At 41.6% G+C, this 23,139-nt stretch overlaps 1 protein-coding gene across 4 annotated transcripts in view; it reads right to left on the bottom strand.

Annotated features, from left to right (window-relative positions):
* Window positions 1-23,139, bottom strand: part of LOC147015429 (uncharacterized) — a 165,903-nt gene that overhangs the window by 109,267 nt on the left and 33,497 nt on the right. For all 4 annotated transcript variants that reach the window (XR_015050328.1, XR_015050327.1, XM_085850168.1 and 1 more), the window contains exon 2: window positions 7,202-7,273. Coding sequence is in view for 2 of the 4 variants with exons in the window: in XM_085850168.1 (XP_085706294.1) it covers window positions 7,202-7,273 (72 nt within the window). In the remaining 2 variants the exon portion in view is untranslated. The remainder of the gene's footprint in view (window positions 1-7,201; window positions 7,274-23,139) is intronic.

Below are 23,139 nucleotides of genomic sequence, written 5' to 3'. Positions count from 1 at the left end.
CTCCTCGAGGAGCTTTTCTGTATATCAGGGGTGGGGATAGAGAGACAGACAGCATTAGTAGCTGATATGTATGTCGATAGTAATGGAATTAAATCTGTCATGCTCTCTCTGCCTGCCAACCATAAACAAGAATAGATGGATGACACATCTAAGAGAAGACACTATTTGTTTCATTTTTCTAGTCTATTTCAATCTCAGATGTGCTTCGATCAATATGCTCCGGTAAACCAATGATTAACATACCATTTCTCTTGAAATGGATGGCTCTTCCAACAAATGCTGCACCATTCAACATGCCCATTCATGTTTCACAAAACCATTATTTTCCAGGTTTTTTTGTAATCTTTGTTGATAACAAGCTGTGTTAACAACAAATCCCCCCCTGGGCGATTTTTCACCAGAACGGTAACCATGTTATCCAGACCAGATACAGTGGCTTCCCATTCCCGGCCCAGCAAAGCTGGAGACAAAAAGAGTAGGAAAACTAGAACGACACCCGGTAGAGTGCTTACCTCCACTAGACTGAACAGTCTATGTTTTGTAACCCACTGACATAGTTGCCAACATTGAGAGAATAAAAAGTGGTAGGATTGAAAGGATCCATTGTACCATGCTGCGAAGTGATGAGTGGGGAGGGTCAGGGATATGATTTTTCATGCAACATCGAGGGAAACCTCCCGAAGGCCGACAGAAACCTTGCACTTGCACAGAAGGCCGACAGAAAGGCCGGTGCTTGTTCCAAGCATGCAACACGTTCTTCTGATACATACCTTTATTTGGGTGGTGTATAGGCAACTGGCAGCTCTATCTCGGAAAAAAAAAAACAACCCCATGAAGGTATGTGCATGAAACAAAAATATACGTTCTGCTTATGATGAAAAACACCTCGCTGCACTGGAAAACGTGGGGACAGGAATACTGTACTGCAAATGGTGGAGAGACTTGTAATACCCTCCCCCATTTAGACACAGTGCTACAGACTACACATTTACATGGAGAATTTGCGTCCGTCCCTTCCCCCTCCCCCAAAACCACCGGCAAAGATGAAACACCCCTATACACTAATTGAGATCATACTGATCCGATGGAGCAAGTCTGGATGTAATCGGCCCACAACTGTAGAAGGAGTAGCGCAACAAATATACAAACACACAAACACTCTCCGTGAATTACTGTGAGTAGAAGTGAAGAAAGAGGGAAGTGATTGTGAAATTAACATTTCATCTTTATTTAATTTTAACATTGTTCTTAACAAACGGGAACAGGCACAACGCAGGCATGATCGGCCGAATGGCCTTCCCATGCGCCAAAGTTCCCTGTGTAACGTTGTTAAGAACAGGATGAAATGGGGAGGGGAGGACAGAGTTGGGGGGTGAGGGTGCATGCAGTTGGAAGAGGGAGATTGAGATGTTAGGAGGAGGTGGGAGGGGGGTTGAGGACTTGAGATGTGGAAGGAGGATTCAGTACTTGGGTTTGGGACAGTTGAGGACTTGAAGAAGAAAAGGGGAGAGGATGACAGAGTTGGGGGAGTGGAGGCAGAGGGGGACAGAGTTGGGATCAAGCAGTTTAAAGCTTTTGAGGGGTGGGGGGAGTTGAGGACTTTAAGTTGGGAGGGTGTTTGAGGATTTCAAGAAAGGGGGAGGGGAACACACAGTTTAGGTGTGGTGGTAGGGGGGCAGAGAGAGGACAGAGTTGGGAGGGGCATTGAGGACTTGGGATTGGGTGTGTGTATGTTTATATGTGTATATATATATATATATATATATATATATATATATATATATATATATATATATATATATATATATATATGTGTGTGTGTGTGTGTGTATGTTCGTGTATGTGTGTGTGTGTATGTGTGTGTATGTATGTGTGTGTATGTATGTGTGTATGTGTGTGTGTGTGTCTGTGTGTATGTGGGGTTGGGAGGGGGGGGGGGGGTTGGCAACCTGAAGTCACATTTTACATTATGCAGATGAGCCAATGAGTGAAAAGCAGATATACATACATACATACATGCATAATCACAAATTTGTTCCATTATATAAATGTATATGTATAGATATATAGAGAGATAGATAGATAGACAGACAGATAGACAGACAGACAGATAGATATAGTAAACTTGCCATCACTGGTCTGTTCTGTGGTAGGCACGTGATAGCGCTGGACCAATCATGTTCGGTGACGTACCTCGGGCTACATAGCTAATACTCGGCAGCCTGAGCTTCACTTTTTAACCCCTCATAATTTTTGCTCATTCGTTCATGATTGCGAGCTAAAAAGTACAGCGATCCAGTCATGTATACTTCGTACAATATAGCTGAGTTTCATGGACTGTTGATGCTTCATCTCGAAGGAGATACAAACATTTAGCTCCATTATGGTATAGATGGGACTTTTTGTGATTATATTTTTGCCATACATCATAAATTTTTCAAACGTCAAATTGAAATTTAAACAGCTAATTTGTACGTATGTGGAGCACATGTGGTCAAAATTAGTCAAAGCTCAAGGTCAAGATCAAGGTCAAGAACATCCGAAACACATAAAACACATATTCGGCAATATAGTTAACAATGTATCAACCAAATTTGCTGTGCATCACGATCAATAATGTAAAACACTTGATAAAGTGAAAAATTCGAAAATACTAAATAAGCGTTTCCAAGGCAACCATTGTTTATTTTGATTTTGAAAGTATTGTGTTACGCATGACATCTTTCTTGTTTTTTCTTTGTTCATTTTTGTGATCAGTAACATAGTATAGTTAGTTACATCACAACAATGTCTCCAACATTGTTTGTTTTGTCACAATTCTGTTACAATGGCCATGAAAAAAAGCATTTTATTTCAATTTGACATCATTGTTTTCTAAAGGACGTTTCCTCAGCAATTAGAGTCCTTGCCTGTACGTCAATGCCAAAGACCGCACAGCTGAGAATTTGGCTTTACTTTCGCCCCCATTGGGAGGCCATCTTGGACCCCCTACCTGATGATTTGGCAGAACTACAACGATTTCCTCAAACGCTAAAGAGCATATTTGTACATCGCTTCAGAAATCCAAACAACAACTTCTCTAGGTGGGGCTTCCGAAACTAAAGGGCATTTTGCATTGCTTCGAACCAGGCTTGCAGGGTTAGTTTTGACTCTTTTAAAATGACTTTTATGACAGATAAATACACAAAGTGTTTATATGTGACAGATTGCTGTTTTCTTATTTGACTCATCCTTCAATTGTAGTCTATTGTCACCTTTAACTTTTCTTTAAACTATTTACAACAACACAGAATTAAAGGCTGGATTGGTAATGTGAGACTATAGCTTTCATGAACAATTTTTCTGAATTCAAAATCGAATCTTTTTTATTTTTTATATATATTGTTTTTTCATGGAAGAGTGAGGTGAGAGAAGGACAAAAGACAATGGAATGACAGTGGTGCAGTGGGGCAACAGTTGGACACAACAAACAAAGGAATGCACGGACATAAAAAGAGGAGAGAGAGGGGTATAGGGAGGAAACACAGTGACCTGCATGTAAAAGCACTCCCTGTGTTAAGTAGAGTTAATGGGGATTGAGCTTGACATAAGATGGTAATGCACCTGCTTGAAGCCCTGGAAGGAAGACTGCAACAGAAAGATTTTTGGAAGGAATTTCCACAAATTTCTCTAGAGAGGAACAAAGTAAAAAAAGAGGAACAAAGGAACGGAGGAAGGTGGGTTGAGAGCCTAGAGCTTAGGAGTTGAATGAGGAGGGGGGTTAACATGCCTGGTGTTGGCTTAATGGTGACGGTGGTGGGCTTGGGATCCCAAAATCCTGAGTTCAAATCCACCGCGGCTGTTGAATTAATTCCAGGTGGAGTTGACTCTGGCTGTCATCCTTCTGAGGTTGGCAAAATGAGTGCCAGCTTCCTGGTATCCTGTGTTGGAGTGGAAACCTGTTCAGGATTGTGTCGAATAGCCAAGGAGACTGCTTTGGCACCACCAATGCTCTGCACAGAGTATAGGCCAAATGGATGGATGGAAGTTCGTGGAAGAATGTGTGTCTTGGAGATAGCTGGAGAGGGTTGGGGGGGCTGTCATAACGCAGGTAGATAGACCAGACGAGAGGTGTTAAAAAAATAGAGGCCACAGAGCTCTCTGCAATGTGAGAGCAACAGGCTTTGCGCTTCAGCTTTATTGTGAGGGATGGCAATGAAAGTTGGCCTTCATGTGCTCACTTTACGCCAAGCCCGAAGCCCTCCTCCAGCTTCAGCCTGTCATTCTCCCTCTCACCCCTTCACAAGTATAATTCAGCCCAAAAGCACTCAATGAGCTCAAGATCCAAAGAGGAGATGATTTTAAAATTCAGTTACTCATACTGTATTTAATATGATGCAGCAGACAGTAAACTCAGGTCTACCTCTGGCAGGAAAAGCAAACAAAAGTATTACAGAAAGTATAATAAAGTGTAAAAAACCAAAAATTATGCTTTGGATGCAACATCATTACATCATGGAAATGCAGACAGATTCAATAAAATCCACTTTTTGTGTTTGTTAATTGTTAAAGTTGGATTTTTTCGGAAACATGTAGAGTTAAAAACTACATTTATTAGCTCGTAACCTTAAAATGATGATGAAGAATCGAAAATGCAATGTGTGTAGTTATAGACAACATATGTTATATCTATGGGTGAGAGTCATGTTTTCCTGTTTTAGATCTGGCAACATTGAGCATATGATGTCATTTATATACATATACATCTATACATAAACACACACATACACACACACACACACACACACACACACACACACACACACACACACACACACACACACACACACACACACACACACACACACACACACACACACATTATTACGGTTTTTGGAGGCCACGAGGAGACAAATACCAACCTGTAAGTGTAAGGGATCTCTCGTGTAGTTATTTGTGTCGTCCTTTGTCTCGCTGAAGGTGCTGCTCGGTCCCCATTCACGCCCCTCCCGAGGACCACATAAGCCGATGGATTAAAGGGCTGAAAGCTTGCACGTCTATGGAATTCATGAGCTGAGACTGAACTGGCAAGGATGAACTAGTCTAGTCTCCCTCTATTTTATCCTTCAACTCTGCTGTTGGTGTTTCCTCTCTGTCTCCTGTGTCTCCTGTTCCTTTTATTCTGTTGTGTCCTGATACATTTAGTGCTCCAGCTCTTCCATGAGCCTTGACTTTGTTTTCCAAAAAAATAACATTACAATTGCGCAATGTTCCTTCATTTCTGCCAATCCTTTTAAAGTTTGGACATAATGGAACTAAGTCCAATACACCCAGACTCCTTTTTATCCTAAGGAGTAAAAAGTGAAACAAAAAAAAAATCACCAATTTTGCCTCCCTTGCATTTCACTCAATGGAGTAACTTGGTACAAGAGTACTTTCAATTCTCACTATATATATATATATATATATATATATATATATATATATATATATATATATATATATATATATATATATATATATATATATATATATATATATATATATATATATATATATATATATATATATATATGTACAACCATATCAGATTGGAATCGTTTTCAGGATGATGCAGGTTCAAAGTTAAGTTTGTTTGCCCGCCATGCCTCTTTATTTCAATCAGTCCAGACAATAATGAGCAAAATGATGTCTTTCCGCATCTCCTACATCCATACATTGGGACCATACTCTGTTCAGAGCAATGGTGCTGCCTAAGCAGTCTCCTGTGCTCTTGGGCACAATCCTAGACAGCTTGCCACTCCAATGCAAATACTCAAATGGCTCAATCATCCCAGCAAGCTTGTACTCATTTCGCTGACCTCAGAAGGATGACAGACTGAGACAACCCCACCTCGTATTAATTCAACAGCCTGAGTCAAACACACCTGGTATTAATTCAACAGCCAAGCAGGATTTGAACTCAGGACCCGAGGATCCCAAGCTTGCCACCGTAACCATTAAGCCAATTCCAGGCATACATCTACTACACATTTAAGTAGAAAGGTATTCGGTCGGTGCTTTTCTTCGGCAAAATGCCAAAATCAGATGCAAAATGAAAGTTTCTGGCCTGTCAAGAATTTGTATTTAAATTAATCCTGACAGGACTTGAGGAGAAAAAAAAAATCACCTTGCTATCGCTCCTCATGGCAAGGTAAACATTATTCTGGTGTCCTCTTTTCGATTTTTACAACGCTCAAATTTGATGGAGGGTGGGGAAAGGGGAGATGTTATATTGCATTTACTTGTGAATATCTTTAACCAATGGCATGCCAAGCCTTATTTTTTTTAAACTCACACAGACAACTTTCGCTGCAATCATAACTTTCCACAGCCCCTGTTGAGAAAAAGCAGACAGATATTGATGAGGCAATGACTTCATGGTGCTTGAGAACGAGGAGAGGGGATGGCTTCAAGGCCAACTAACTTTTGATTTTTATTCGAAACTCTTCCACTTCAGAAACCGCACAGTTGGACAGGTTTGAGTTGTATCTCTCCACAATTTTGGCCATTTACCCGACCATGGAAAGATTGATATGTATCTTTTCATATGGGAATTGTCACCTCAAAGAAAATTGCAGACTCCCCATCCTTGACCACTTCAACTATATTCATATTTATTCCATTTTGAATCAAGCTGCCCTATACTGCTAAACAATGTGATCTCTGCCTCTTAGGATTTGTTGGGGTTAGGTAACTGAGTAAAGGATAGTGATTAGAGTTCTCCTGGTGGTTCACATGCAGTCTGGTAAGTAGCAGTTTATATTCAGAATGTTTTGAGTGAGTAGATGTTGTCATTGCTTGGTCAGATAGTAAGGAAAACAAAAATGGTGCATCCGACCTCATCTCAAATATGGCATTGCTGACCTCTGATTCAGAATTCCCATGTAAGCAACAGCATGTGACACAATTTGAGCTACGATCTCAATAACAGAAAATGTGTTATTCCTGGATTTGATTTGGTATGTTATTTTGCAGATCGAGGAGTTACTATATGATTTTCATAGACATTTAACAATAATCCAACTAAATTGATATTTATGCTACATTACGCAGTAGTTCGGGATTAGAGAAAACTGGGTAACTTTTTTGAAGGTTATTAAAAGGTCAAATAATCCTTTAACTTTCAATGTGCTGGTAAAATCTGTGTACATGCAGCATACATACACAGAGGTTGAATTACCTTTCTTCTGAAGAGGCAACTTCCGAGTTGTCCTGAATGTCTCCCCACCTCTGTTTCCTGTCTCCTTTCCCACTAAACAAGACGAGAGAAAATGAATTTCAGCACTTGTTATTTTCAGAAGATATAAAAAATAGTCACCAATTTCATCCTGTGTATGTTTACATCAAATAAGGATTTACAACATCAAGTAAGGACAGAGAATGCCAAAACGAGATAGATGGACATGAATGAATGAATAAATAAATAAAAGCACAATCAATAACACTCAATACAATTAATACAGAATTGGAAGCTACGAAGCCTACGAGGCCACAGTCATTTATTCACAATGGGGGGGGTGGGCAGTCTCTTTCCAGCCATAGTGGGTAGGCGAAGTAGAGAAATACCTTGGTCTGAAAAAAAATCGGAGGTTCACATCAAAGTTTTTTGATTATTATGGTTACGAGCCACATCTACCCATCGCTTAGCTGACGGGTTAAAGAAAAAAATAGGACCACTGGACCTGTAGCTTATCTGGGCCCTGGACAAATGTTGTAACCCAAATTTGGTGGATTCTAATGGGTGGGTCTGGAGAAGATGTTTAAAGGAAATAATACGATTTTCTCAAAAGTTGACCAAGTCGGCCATTTTGACACACGATTCTAGTCACGTGATTCACATGACATCCACAATATAATTAACATCCCTACCATACCATAATGTTGCAACCCAAACTTGCTTGCATTCTGACAGGTGGGACTGGAGAAGAAGATTTGGAAGGAATTTGTGTGACCGCCATTTTGACACACTTCTGGTCACATGATCAGCATGGCCTCCGCTATTTAACATTAGGAATGCGTCCTACTGTTGTGATACAATTTTTTTAGGATTCTGACTGGTGGGTCTGGAGAATAAATTTTTTTGAAAAAATTTATGCAATTTTCACAAAAATTGACAAAGTCAGCAATTTTGACACACTTCCGGTCATGTGATTAGCATGGCCTCTGCAATTTAATATCAGAACCTCATCCCAATGTTGTAACCCAAATTTGGTAGCATTTTGACTTGTGTATCTGGAGAAGAAGATTTTTTTGAAGGAATTTATGCGATTTTCCCAAAAATTGACACACTTCCGGTCACGTGATCGGAATGACCGGCAATTTAGCACACCTACCCTGGCCTAATGTTGTAACCCAAATTTGATAGCATTCTGATTGGTGGATCAGGATAAGAAGATTTTGGAAGGAATTTATGCGATTTTCACAAAATAACTCAGCCATTTTGACACACTTCCAGTCAATAATTATTTTTAATTAAGAATTTTTTTTTAAGGGGTCATAAAATACCCTTCTTTTTTCCTTATTTAATGGAAACTGCAGCGGTTTATGAATGTTGCCATATTGGTTTTATGAATGTACATCTAAATGTAAAAAATAGTTGTATACTTTTCAACGTGTCAGATAGAAGCAAGACAACGGTTGGCAGTGGTGGAATATCAAAAAAGAATATCTGAAAAAAGAAGCCAAAATGGATCCGTTTTGAAATTTATTAAATATGTCTCAGAACAACAGGCTGCATCATCGTGTCAGTCAGTGCCCATGGACAGCATTAGCAGTTTTATAGTGGGGGGTGTGAACCAGCATGGGAATGATGAGGCAATCAAAAAATATCAGCAGAGAGATCATATTTCACCTCAAATGGCATCAGGTGTGGAAACGGAAAATCAAGATGGAGGTAAAGAACAGTTTCTCCATCCATAAAGCTATATTCGAAAGAGATTCTGCTCTTATTGAATAATACTGTCATGTCTGAGGATCGTAAATGCGATACGCTTCAGTGTGACATATCCTTTGTCCCGGGAATGGTCAAATGGTATGGGTTTTTTACTACTGCGTTCACTTAAATTTACAACTTTACTGTTCCCAAAAGCCACCCAAATTAACCAAATTTAGGGTGACAGCACGCACAGGAAGCAGATAGATGGAACACATTTCTTACCTTTTTTAAAGTGTATTTATAACGAGCAAATACCATAGTTGACGGAAATATCACTTTGTTGACGGAAATACTTGGAGGGGTGAGAGAGAGAGAGGAGGGGGAGAGAGGAGTGTGTGAGTGGAGTGCTGCACTTTATTAGGAGGGGGGGACAAAGAGGGGACAGAGAAAGACGGGGGGGCAAGAGAAAAAGGTGAGTGGGGAGGGGGAGTTAGCAAAGAGAATGTTATATTATGCTTTATGAACGTACACACACAAATATGTGCACACACATATATCTAAATACAGGCATTCCCTCTTTACATCATATCTGGAAAACATCATTTAAATTGAGAAAAAATTTTTGTATACATTGTTGAGGCTCATATGAGAGCTAACACACAACGCACAGCAAGGGAGGCAGGAGCCAAGAGGGGTGGGAGAGGGAAGGACAAAACAGTGAGGAACAGAGACATTCAGAGATCTGGGGAAGGGAGAGGGATTTGGCAAGGAACACGGGGTATACAAGATGGACATTACAGGGACTTTCAGGAAGGAAAGCAGGGAATTTAAAGGTGGTGGGATTGGGGTGGATTAACGGGGGTAGAAAGGATTGTGGTTTTGGATGGGGGAAGATAAGAGGTGGTGGTGAACAGCTGTATTGAAGGCCTGGAGGGAAGAATAGGATTGAAAAGTGTGCGAGTTTATTCCAAAGGCGGGAAAAAGAGGAATGAAAGAGTGAAGATGAGCAGTGATTCATGATTTAGGTAGTTTTACCAGAAGGGGGTTACTGGTGAACCTTGAGCGCCCAGCGGAAATATTGGGGGGGGGGCACATCGCAGACAGAGCAGAGGGGGCGAGACTGGAGAGAAGACGGAAGAGGACAGAAAGACCACTGACCTGCCTGTGGTGAGAGAGTGAGAGGCCAAAAGACAGCCTCACCGCAGAAGATACCAATTATCCTAAATGCCTTGGTTACCACAACGTGAAGCTGAGAAAGATGAGAGGCAGGAGCACCAGCCCAGTGAGGAGAGCAGTTCTCCATCAGGCTGCGGATGAAAGCTTTGAATGTGGTCAGGAGCTCAGGTGGGCCAATTAAGGACTTTAAACAATGGAGGATTCCCAGTCGGTGACTGGCTTTGGAGGCCTGGTTGGAAATGTGGCTTTCGCAGGAAAGATCATGGCAGATAGTGACACCCAGAACCTTGAATGAAATGACATCTTCCAGAGGATTGTTAAGAAAGTAGATGGGGGGGGGTTCCAAATGATCCTTCCAGAGAGACATAGTGAGAGTGTGAGATTTGTCAGGATTGAAAGACATGTTTCACGTGTTGGACCAGTTTATGATTTTACCCAGATCTGCAGAGAGCGAAGAGACTGCTGCTTGCCAATCTGAGGGATGACAGATGGTACGGCAAAGGGTAGAGTCATCAGCAAAGAGATAACTAGGATTTTCCAGAGTCGGAGAGATCATTGATGAAAACCAGAAAAAGAACAGGGTGCACAACGCTGCCTTGAGGAACTCCAGCCTGGACAGGAAGAGGAAATGAGAGAACACCATTTCGGGCCACATGTTGGCTGCAACAGGAGAGGAAGTCTGCGAGCCATGAGTGGAGATGGCCTTGGATACCATAGGAAAAAAGTTTGGTGAGCAGGACAGGGTGCCAGACCATGTCAAAAGCATGCGATATGTCAAGGGATATGGCTCTGATTTCATGTCTGGCAATAAGTACCTCCATCCATTGTTTTCAGCATTTGTAATCGTAAAGAGTTTAGGCATTCAGCCTTTTCACGTGCGGTATCAGCAGTGCGGCCATTTGAGGTCAGAGAGGGGATGGAGGGGAAACATACACCAGAAACAGATTTGATTAGACGCCACCAGGATTTGGAGGAGGGAGAGAGGTTTGAGAGTTCAGACTTGAGATGAGAAAGATGTTGTTTTCTGGCTCTCCTGAGGGGAGATACACACTTGTTCCGAGCTTTATGGTGGGAACTGAGATTACCCTCAGTTGGGTTTGTTTTCCATGAGGAAAAGGAAAGTTGTTTCGAATCATGTAAATAATTCCAATAATTCGAGATAATGTAAATCGAACTTCAAAACACCATTGACGTAATGTCTTAAAGGTAAAAATGGGTTCCTAACAAAAATAAATGAGTGGAAATTTTCAGTCAATGAATTAAAATATTATAAAAAATAAAATACAATACATTGGGGTCTGGTCATCTTTTTTTTTTCCTGTGCGGCACAGGGTGGTGAGTAGCATCATTGACCGAGCATGTGGCAATGCTGCGAGTGCAGTGCCCCTGTAGGTTAGAGCAGGAATTTGAGATAGCTCCTCTGCTCTTTGTGAAGGAATCTTTAACGTCCACCAACTAAAACCTAAACTCCAATAGAGGACATGCTGGCTTCTTCTTTGCACTTCTTGGTGATGGAATTGCTGTTGATGTTATAAAAGCAGTTGAGGATGTTGATGGTGGAGGTTCATCAGCTCAAGGCCTCTCAACCTGCTGGAAGAAACTAAAGAGAGACTTCTGCATTGCTTTCTTATTTTTGTCAGCAAGCATTGCTTTGTAGCCAATGAAAACATTTTCCAGTTCTCTCTTGAACTGGTAGTCCACTTGTTCTATTGGTTTACTCATTCTAATCCCCCTGTTATGTTAATCGTACTTTCAATTCGATCTTTAGTTTAATTTATTTTGCCTTCCTAACTCAGGGGATTTCCCCACGGAGAACCCAGCTGTGGTCGCCATAGCCAATGCTCGCCTTTTCGGAGATACCACAGCTTAATTATTTTTGTTGCACTCAATGAAGTTACACTTTGGGCACATTCCTTCATCTTTTCTTAAAATATCTTTTCTTCATCTTTTCTTAAAACATAAATATTGTTGCGGACCCAGCGTCGGGGGCGAAGACCACGAGGGGTGAACTACCTTGGGTTCCCACCAGACTATCCGGAATCGCAGGCCGTCACACACGAATAACTTTGTGAAGCGGTGGGTCACTAATCGACCGCGAACGCCAATAACTCGACCATGTGACTTAGAGTCCTCCATCTAATAAATACCGTTTACCTAAAGGTCACGTGATCTAATTACCGGGGGACATGCCCTCGGTACGCCTTGCTCAAAATCGGATCACCTTACCAGATCAGATGCAGCCGAGCAGAACTGCCAAACACGGACCGGCTAGGAAGCAGATCGTTGGAGAATAACATCCCATCTAAACTAGGGTGCGAGCCATGCTGGAAGAAAACATGAAAACAAGCTGGGAACATTTATATACAAAGCATTTAGTTCCAATCAAGTGAGGAAAAGTATATGGTGCAGTGAATGGGGTTTTATTTTATGCACAGCAGGGAGAGCAAGTAATTAGTGGGGTGAAGCAAAAGACAAGCAATCTTACAAAAGCAGACACAGAGCAGAGTTATCCCATTATATCTTCTACCCGAGGAAGAGGAAGATTAGATAACCCAGAGAGAAAGAAAGCAGGTGAGGGTAAATGACCTGTCAATACCTCGTATGGTCGGCAGACCAACGCAACCCAGAATGCTTAGGGAGAGTTAGTTGGGAGAAATACTGGTGGTGTCGAAGATGTGGGAGTGGGAGGTGTGGTGTAGTACCAGAGGAAAATGGGATTGCGAGTCAATAACGTCCTTTGTGCGCCCACAGAGGAGGGGATAGAGGGGTGGATAGAGAGAGAGAGAGAGAGAGAGAGAGAGAGAGAGAGAGAGAGAGAGAGAGAGAGAGAGAGAGAGAGAGAGAGAGAGAGAGAGAGAGGAGAGTAGAAGCATAAGGAGAAAGATCCCTAACCTAGCCGTGTAACAGTCTGTATGTGTAGCGTGTTCCTCCGTGGGACACTCCGCCTGAGCATTCCCACCTCGTGATATGGTGTATTATCTCCTGCTAAGTTATTTGCTCGGGCTCATGACAACATGCGCTCCGCATAGGTCCGTCTTGCTGCGCAGTGGTGGTGGGATATCGACAGCAGGACAGGGAGTCTCGAAGGATGGCAGTCACCTCAGATGAGGTTATCAAAGAAGAAGAAGCACGTTCTGGACAGCATTCACACATCAATAATGGTCTGAAGAAGAGCGAGACAGAGAAAGAGACCCTAACGGCTCCCCGCTACTCCTTTTATAAGCCCAGTGCGAAGGGTGGGGTGATGACCGGAAAGTGATGTGCTGTGGCCCATATCCTGCTCCTCTATTGAGTCACAGTGGCCCGAGCCATGCCCCGCCAGGCTCTGGGACCAGAAACTGGCTCAGATGCCGATCAGCTTCGGCACAGCTCGGAGCTCCTGATTTAACATGGGGTATGCTCCCCGAGCCAACACCCCGGTCCTGAATGTGCACCAAGAGCAGTCTGAATGTTGAATAGTAATGAACTCTCTCCACCACCCACGGGCTTCTTCACTGGCCAAAATGCACACCCGGGACCCGACCCAAACTCCTGGATCGTCCTTCTCGCAACCCGTCGTCATTGCCCCCGGTCTTTCTGTGGTCTGATGACTGGATGAGGGCTGTATCACTTCCGGATGCTCACCCGGGACTTCCCCGATGAGACATGGCAGAGCTATTAGCATCTGTTGCATGGTCGATCATCGTGTGGCGCCAAGGACAATCCGACGCCACATGGTGCTCTTCAAAATAGAGTGGTGAATTGTAGTGATGCAGAGGTATGAAGAGGTGTGGGAATATTTTCCCCATGTGCGGTAGGTGTTTGTGCTGAAAGTGGTGAGATTTGTTGAGCAAGGTGTGAAGTAAGGTGAGGTTCCATTTGGGAATTGGCGTGCAGATTTGAATGAAATAATGGCACGCAATTGCTGTGTGCGGGTTGTGTAGTGTGCAGCGGGGATGTGGATGATCCGAGCCACGGGAGGCATCGTGATGTGCTTATAAACAATTGCCTACTGAATGTCGTGTGTGCTTGCATGTTTGTTGAGTATTATGGCTAAAAGGAAAGGGTTCGAGTAGGGGTCAGATTATGAATCAGAGACATTTATTCGACCTAACTACGAGACCCATGCAACGCATTTTGTCCCATTAATCCACTGGACATGAGAAAAGGACTAACTACATGAATACTAATGAAATAACTGCCTTGCGATCACTGTATGTTGGGTGCCATTGCCTTAGAGGCATGCAGTTTTGTACAACCGCAACAATACGCTTCGTTATAAGAATTGCTAATTTCTTTGAATTTTCAGATTTCACTCCACATTTCAAGACTTAATTAGTCCACGAGCTCTGCATCCTCAAATCGGAAGACAAATTTTGATGACATACTTCAGTTAGTCCGTGAGAGGCCATCGTGGAAAATTGCATCGTATTATGCAAAAAAACACTCCAAACTCCAAATTTGAAAATTATAGCATCTACAAAAGCAATATATACAGCAATTTGTAGGTATGAAGCTCAGACATTCGATGATATGAGTGAGGAAATACCCAGTTTCCACTCATGCATTCCCTTGGAGTTCCCTTAATATGCATGCAAAGTTTTAGGCTGCTAGGTTTCATGGTTTTTGAGTTATGGAGGAAACACACACACACACACACACACACACACACACACACACACACACACACACACACACACAGAAAACCTGATGAAGAGGGATTGAAGCAAGACAGGAGAGGAGTTGAGGCTACGGTCTCTCGGTACCTTTGTATAACTGATACGTGGTACCCGAACACGCCACCAATACGTTTTGGGGGAGTGCTCCAAGAAAATCTCAACAGCTTTCATACACCAATTAGCAACATCGTTTATCATGAAGCTCAGTGAATGGGAGTTGCATGGAAGAAAAAAAAAGCCAACCCAAACTAACCCTAACTGAATTCAAAAAATTGAATTCAGTTTTAAACAAGCATGAAGAGTCACCCAATCACCTGGAATCATTCCAAGAATGGAAAGAACTGGAGACAAGACTAAACACCGACACAGCTATTGATGATGAAAATCAACACATTATTAAAGCAGAAACACAGCATGAACAGAATGCATTGGAAAGACTCTGTCTCATTAAGAGTACAGGGAACTCAAAACAGCACTGTATGGGAGGTCAGATAAACATGTTCTTCTTGCATATGGCAGCTTGGCTGCCAGGTAACTATCATTTTGTTGGGGCACAACTATGCCACTGATGCAGTGCCCCTATACCAGTAAACTGGTACTCATTTCACCAACCTCAGAAATATAACAGGCCGAGTCAACACCACTTGGTGCTAATTCAGGGGCCAACAGGGCTCAAACTCAGGACCCTAAGGTCCCAAGCCAGCCACCCTAACCACCTTAACCACACAGGCTATCAGATAAACTGTTCAAGTCAAACAATGGAATCTCTCAAATTTGTGGAACTACTGGGGATGTCTGATAGTGTCATGAAAGAACATCCCCGACGAATCACATCACACGAAATCCACGACCATTATTTGGGTAAAAATATTCAAAACGAGATCATCCAGTTATTGGCAATGGAGATCAAGGAAACAGTCCTGTCAATGCTCCAAACAGCAAAATACTACTCGGTGATTCTGGACTGCACATCCGACATGAAAGAACAAATGAATGAGTTAAATTTGTCAGTGAATGAAACCTGTAGTCATGTGACAGGCTGTGCAAACATCCAAGAACATTTTTTGGAATTCATGGAATTAACATAATTAAATTGGGACTGGAATAATCGAATAACTTCTGCAGAAACTTTGTGAGCTTGGACTTGAGATTGCAGACATGAGAGGACAGAGTTATGACAATGAGGCCAGCATGAAAAACAAAAATGGTGAAGTATAAAAAAGGACACAAGACTTGAACCCATGTGCTTTTTTCTTCTAACAACTCCCATTCACTTAGCTTCATGCTAAACGATGAAGCTAATTGGTGTATGGAAGCTGTTGAGATTTTCAGCTTGATACAAAATATATATATATATATATATATATATATATATATATATATATATATATATATATATATATATATATATATACACATTTTCTTAGCTTCCACACATCGTTGGGATGTTCTAAAAGAACCCATCAAAAGTCTTCCAGTGAAAGCACTCCGTGGAACGAGATGGGAAAGCCGAGTTAAAGCAGTGAAGGCAATCCAATATCAACTTGTACTTGGCAAAGTGTGCGATGCACTTCTCTCAATTGCAGAGGACAGTAAAGTCACTGAAGGCAACAGTGTTAAATCATGGGCAGAAGCAAAATGCATTTCAGGTAAAACTGCTCAGCTTCAAATTTGTGTGCAGCCTAGTTGTTTGGTACGATACACTGCACAGCAGCCAACTTCAAAAATCTGCAGGCAGCTAGCTTCGATCTCTCTCTCAAGCAATTTAACAGCTCGACACAACAAAAACGTGTCTCCAAAATTATAGGACAGACAAGGGGTTTGCAGAGACATTGACACATACAAGGGAGTTGGCAGAGGAACTTCACATCGATGTCAACTTTGCACCTAAACTACGAATTTGATCTCGTCAGAAAAATAACAATTGCACTTTGAGGCAGAAGATGAGCCGATCAATGACCCCAAACAGAAATTCAAAGTTAACTTTTAAAATCAGGTATTTGACTCTGCTATACCATCAGTGGAAGAACGTTTTTCACAACTTGAGGAACACAGTGTTGTCTTCAAAATTCCGTACAACATCCTCAAAATGGTTGAAATGGAAACAAACTATATACTCTACCAGTACAGCATTCTTGAAATGGCTCTTACACACAGTGATTCAAAAGACATTGATGTAGTTAATTGATGTGATGAGCTAAAAGCAATATGTCTTCCATATTTCCAAATACATTTATTTCTGAGAATACCAATGACACTGCCAGTCACAGTTGTTGAGTGGGGAGCACAGTTTCTCAAAATTGAAACTGATCAAAAATAAATTTGCAGTGCACAATGACACAGAATTGGTTGAATGCACTTTCAACGATTTCAATTGAATATTAACTTGCACCAAACCTAGATTTGAATGAAGCCCTGTATGCCTTCACAGCAAAAAATAAATAAAGGCCAGAGGAGTCTCAGTTTCCTAATTGGCAAGACATTATGCTTTCCTTACTAACATCATTCATCATCAATCGTTCCGGCACATTTGTTATCATGTCAGTGTGATTTAATGGCCAGCCTGAGTTTCAGAAATGCGTGTGCGCGTGTGCATGTGTATAAAGAATATCTAAAGATGTATAAAGATGAACTATAGAATTTATAAAGAGAAACCTAAAGAACTTAACCGTAGAAAAGACAATAACATCATCAAAATTATGTTTGATAACAAATGGGTGGAAATGATCAATATAGAGAAAATACTCCAACAGAAGGAAATGTGGGGTAAACTTCCAAAAACAACACAACAAAGAGCCACCAAGGGTTGTGTGCACTTTATGAAACGTAATTTGGGGAAAAATCTTCAACTATAAGGAAACAGTGCAGATGTAGATGTCGAGGAATGGTTAAATAACATATCATTGTAATTGTGAACATTCCGTATTTAAAGATCCACATCATAAACACATTATCACAGGTGATCTCAGAATAGTGAAATATAGAAGATTACGTGCATTACTTACAAAAGGACCAACTTATGGAGAAAAATAAAAGGATTAACTGGAATAAAGCAATGGAACTTGCAATGATAGGACTGATGGAATGGATGAGAGAACAGATTGATAAACACAAAGTACCAAACACACAAATGGCTTCATGGTTTGAGGAGGTAGATAAACATGTAAAAAAGAGAATTGTTGATTTGAAAAGAAAAGTTTGAATTAATAATCCAAAAGTAATTTTACACAATCAAGACAAGTCATTATTTAAAACGGCTTCAAACACAATACGTTATTGTTCAAATTTACAAAGCAAATAATAATATTGCACTTGTATGCAAAACATTCTACATTCAAACTCTTTCGGAAGAATTTGGCTGACAAACTGAATTTTCAAAGACTGACAAAATAAGTAACGATAATAAAATAGACTTGATACAACACCATATAAATCACCAGATTAACACCATAAATTATCATTAATTTATTGGATCTCAAAAACTGTGCAAAAACCCTTGTAAGATGAGGTTCCTCATCGCAAGTAGAGAATGCAGTTTGAAACCATTGTCAGGGGTGATGAAACCAATTTATAAATGCTTTAAAAAAAAAAAAACTACCATGAAAAGCCGAGGTTTTATTTTGGTATTAAGAAATTCTGGATCATTGATAATGCCAAAGCTGTAATCGATGGTGTCCACAACATTAAATAGATGGGCACTCGGTCGAGCACATACCTCAGCCATGTAATGCCTTACCCATGAGAACATATTGAGCCCAATACATTTTTGAATGAAATATCGTGCAAAATATCGTTTTTGGTCCATCTCTCAATGGTGAAGAATCACTTTGAAAATTCTAGAAGTCGAATCGGGATCCAGATCTTCACCAAAATCGAATCAGTTCGTCCTTGTCACACACCCAACCTGCCCACAAAATTTCATCCAGATCCATCCCCAACTTTTTGAGATATCCTGTACACAAATAAAGACAAACAAACAGACATAAAGGGGTGAAAATATAACCTCCTTCACCTTCAGTGGTGGAGGTAGTAATGAGGGTAAGGCTAAATATCTATCAACTTGTGATTTTTTGACATTATACCCAAACATTCCACATGACAAGCTCATAACTACATTGGACAAAGTGATAGACAAAGCATTTGCAGGAGGGAATAAAGTGTAAATTAAAGTTTATCAAAAAGAGCAAACTGGCCTGGAAAGGAAAATCAACATCCATGGAGGTCTTTCAAAAAATAAACTTAAATAAAGTAAAGTATTTGATTTCTCTGAAGCAACAGCTTCTTTACATTTGGCAACAAGATACTCCAGCAGACAGTGGAGATACCCATGGGTTCAGATCCTGCCCCTTTCTTTACAAATTAATTCTGCACATGCAAGAGTCTGATTGGGTTCACACGATGTGCAGGAAGAAACTAACAACTGCATGAAGGTGTGGAAACATCTTTGGATTCATTGACGATTTGTTCGCAATTAATGATGGGTTTTTATTTGATGAGCTTCATAATGATATATATCCAAAATAACTCGATTAAAAAAGGAAAAGCAAACGCACTTCATTTTCTTTTTTAGAATTACAAATCGATATCAATAATAATAAATTTCACACCAAATTATTTGATAAACGAGATGCTTTTCCATTCCACATTGAACAAACGCCTTTCATAGACAGCAACATTCCCAAGAACTTATTCCATGGTACAGTTGCAGGTGAAATAATTCGGTCGGCGAGAGCAACCACACACAGTACTGAACTTATCAAGAGATTAAAACAGATAGTCAGACGTATGTGAATACAGGGAGCTGCAGTTTGCAGATTAAAACATGTTTTCTTCAAGATCATAAAACGACACCAAATATAATTGGTGAAAATACAACACAAGTAGTAAAAATATTATTTGACATATTTATATAAATGCATTATTAAACAAGAAGGGCACTCTTCGACATTATGTCGACGCCAGATATGCCTTTGCTGACATAAAAAAAAAAATTTTTAAATAGGACCACTGAACCTGTAGCCAAAAACATAATGCCTCTGGTGGCTTCATCAGAGGAGGCACATATATATATATATATATATATATATATATATATATATATATATATATATATATATATATATATATATATATATATACACCCACACACAAGCCGATAGGCGGCGATGGGTCGCCGAGCTTGTTTACTGCAAGATATAGAGCAAAATGGATGTCATATAGCGGATAGGGAATCACCTTAAGATTATGCATATCAAATCTCATCCAGTTCCATCCACTGAAAATCCATCTGAATGAAAAGTACCGAAAATGCGGTTGGACATCAGAAATCCCCAAAGTTTGAGGAGATGCTGTGGGTGAACAAAGATCTAAATCGAAAATCCGGCCCGATCGTTTGTGCACAATGTATTCCAAACGATTAGTGTGAATTTTCATGACCATCCGACCATAACCCAAAGAGGAGTAGCATTTGGCGCGAAGGCACCTCCAGCACTCGCATATTATCGATTTTTTCACCAATTGACCTTTGACCCCTGTCCAAAGTGAAATCGGTCAATATGTCCTGAGGCAAAGTTGTAGTAATCATTGAGTACCATGAACCTGCAAAGTTTCATTCACATCGATGCACTCACCTAGTCGCTAGGGGGCCTTCAATTTCCGCCAATTTTCGTGCATACCCTAATTGTAGGGGGCGCTGCGGGTAAAGTATTCCATATATATATATATATATATATATATATATATATATATATATATATATATATATATATATATATATATATATATATATATATATATATATATATAAAAAACAAAAAACGGAATATATTTGATAGAGCATCACCTGTAGATCATTTGTGCCAAATTTCATAACCCTACGTGGGATAATGGCTTTCGGAATTGATTTCGCGTGAACGGTACCGATTTTGAAGGTTTTTCGGTTGTTGCTAGGGAACCAAAGCGCCCCGAGCAACTATCACAATTTCCAAAGCACGAGGTCATAAGATGTACCTACCACCCGAGTTTGGTCAAAATCCACCCACGTTTACTACCAATTATGCTGATGGCAAACGAACAAACAGACAGAATTACTGACAATAAGGGTCACCTATTTCGGCGATCCAACAATAAGGGTCACCTATTTCGGCGACCCAATACATATATACATACATACATATATATACATATTGTTGCGGATCCGGGGTGGCGGGATTCTCGCCCGGCTCTTGGCACCACCCTCACCACCGCCGTCTCCAGGGTTTATAACACCGGCCGGCTCGGCACAGGCCTCGGGTCACGCGTCTTCAATCGCGATACCAACGTAATCCTTGCACCTTACCAGTTGGGGAAATAGAACCCCGGTTACAGACTGGTTGTGTCAGATGCAGAGCGTTTTCTGCCAGTCTGCAACCATTTTAGTTTTATATGCCAATCAAACGGATTGTTCATCGGCGCGACACGAATTAATCCATAGCGGCGACTTCATACGAACCAACCAGATTTATTGGGGAACATCAGGGAACACAACACAAGCAAAACATTCACGACAATGCTTTTATTAACAATCTTTAACCCGTTCTTAACTAGAGAACTACGGAATACAGTTTTTGAGGGGGTCCCTACCGAGATATGCCTTAAACAACGTGCAAACAAGACAGACAGACAGACAACATGCATGCAAGACAGAGTACTTGGTGATGTTTCATGGACGAGAGGACAGTGTCAAAAGGCACGAATATCGCTCGGAACAAGCGGATGTCCACGGATTTGAGCCCCCAGCTCGAACATGCCGCGTGCCAATATGGCGGCGCCGTACTCTTTCTTTTCCGCACCGCACACGGTCTCCGTGCGCTCTGACCCCGCGTAAGGTCAACGGCACAAGACCGCCAGATCAACGATGGGCCTCAGCCAATCTCTTCCAAGGTCCAGCACACAAATCCAGGCCTGGCCTGTTCACCAGACAAGGTCCAAATCGAGGTGCCAGGCTCCGGCAAGCGGATCGGCAAACGTGTCGAGCCGTTGGTGTGAGCAGGGACCGTCAGAGGCTCCGTCGTTTCTTCTCTTGCCTTCCCGCCTCGAAGCCAGACTTCTCAACTCCGTCCTCTCAGTTTCTTTCTCTGTAGTTTCATTCACCTTTTCTTTCCTTTTCCACGCTCGCCATTCAAAGCTGGCTGCCGTCTCTCTCACGGCAGAATCACCTCCTGATAAGAGTCGATCGCCGATTTGACGTGCAGGCGACCTCTCTTTCATTCGCTCGCTTTGAAACACGAGCAAGCCTCGAGAGCGACTGTTTCCGCCCACTGAACCTTTTTACCAAGCCTTCGTTCGCTCGCTTCGAAGCCACCCCGAGTACGCCTCGAAAACCCGACTGTTTTCCAAACTGAACCCCTTTTTCTCTTTCGTTCGCTCACTTCAAAAGCGACTGGCTCCTCCCGCTTTTCGAAGCCGACCGCAGTTTTTGTACTTCAGTTTCACTTCTCCTTTTCGGTACCCGTGGCCTCTCTGTTTCACTTCCTCTTTTTGGCCTCACCCTCTCAGCCGACTGAGCGGGGCCTCGTCTGGGATGGGGTAGGAAGAAGAGGGAGCTCTCGTTCCACCACCACCACCACCGCACAAACAATATTACAGCCTCTTACACCTCCCGACACACATGTAACGTTCATTTTAGCACACAACCTAGCAAAACATGCATTTAATGGAGATCTGAGCTAATCCTATATATAGTAGCCTAATAAGGGCCATTTCCGTAACACTACCCCACCTTTCTCCCGAGGCTCTCCCAAGCCTCCATCCGGGGCAGCCCACGGCAATGGCCTTGTCTAACGTACAGCACAGATCTCCCATTTACTCGACCATACAACATGGGAAGCACTTAACTCCAAAAATCAAAGTGTCACAGTAAGATTGGCATGTCCCTATCCTAGTGTGTCGGGTCACCAATCTACCAAACAAATTCACACTCTATTCACACTACTTAACATTCTAATTATGGATTTGAATGGGAGGGCATTCAATTTTACTTTTAACACCAATATTTGCAGAGGAGCAGAACATTCAAAGGCTCAAAGTTCTTTCACGTGTTCGCTCCTTCATGCCCCCTCCTGGCAGTATTGTCCCTTCACCCCTGAGGGGTTTATTTTTTGTATACCTTGTTGAGGCTCGTATGAGAGCCAACACACAACGCACATCAAGGGGGGCATGAGACAGGAGGGGGGGAGTGGGAAGGACAAAATAGTGGGGAACAGAGACATTAGGAGATCTGTGGAAGGGAGAGGGATGGGACGGGGAACATGAGGAACAGAAGATGGACATTACAGAGACTTTCAGGAAGGAAACCAGGGAATTTGAAGGAGGTGGGCTTGGGTGGATTATCGGGGGTAGAAAAGATTGAGGATTTGGATGGGGGATGAT

The sequence above is a fragment of the Eptatretus burgeri genome, chromosome 12 (assembly GCF_056783735.1).
Source record: "Eptatretus burgeri isolate ZD-2024b chromosome 12, Ebu_testis_v1, whole genome shotgun sequence".
NCBI lineage: Eukaryota > Metazoa > Chordata > Myxini > Myxiniformes > Myxinidae > Eptatretus > Eptatretus burgeri.
This window is presented reverse-complemented; position numbering and strand designations above follow the sequence as displayed.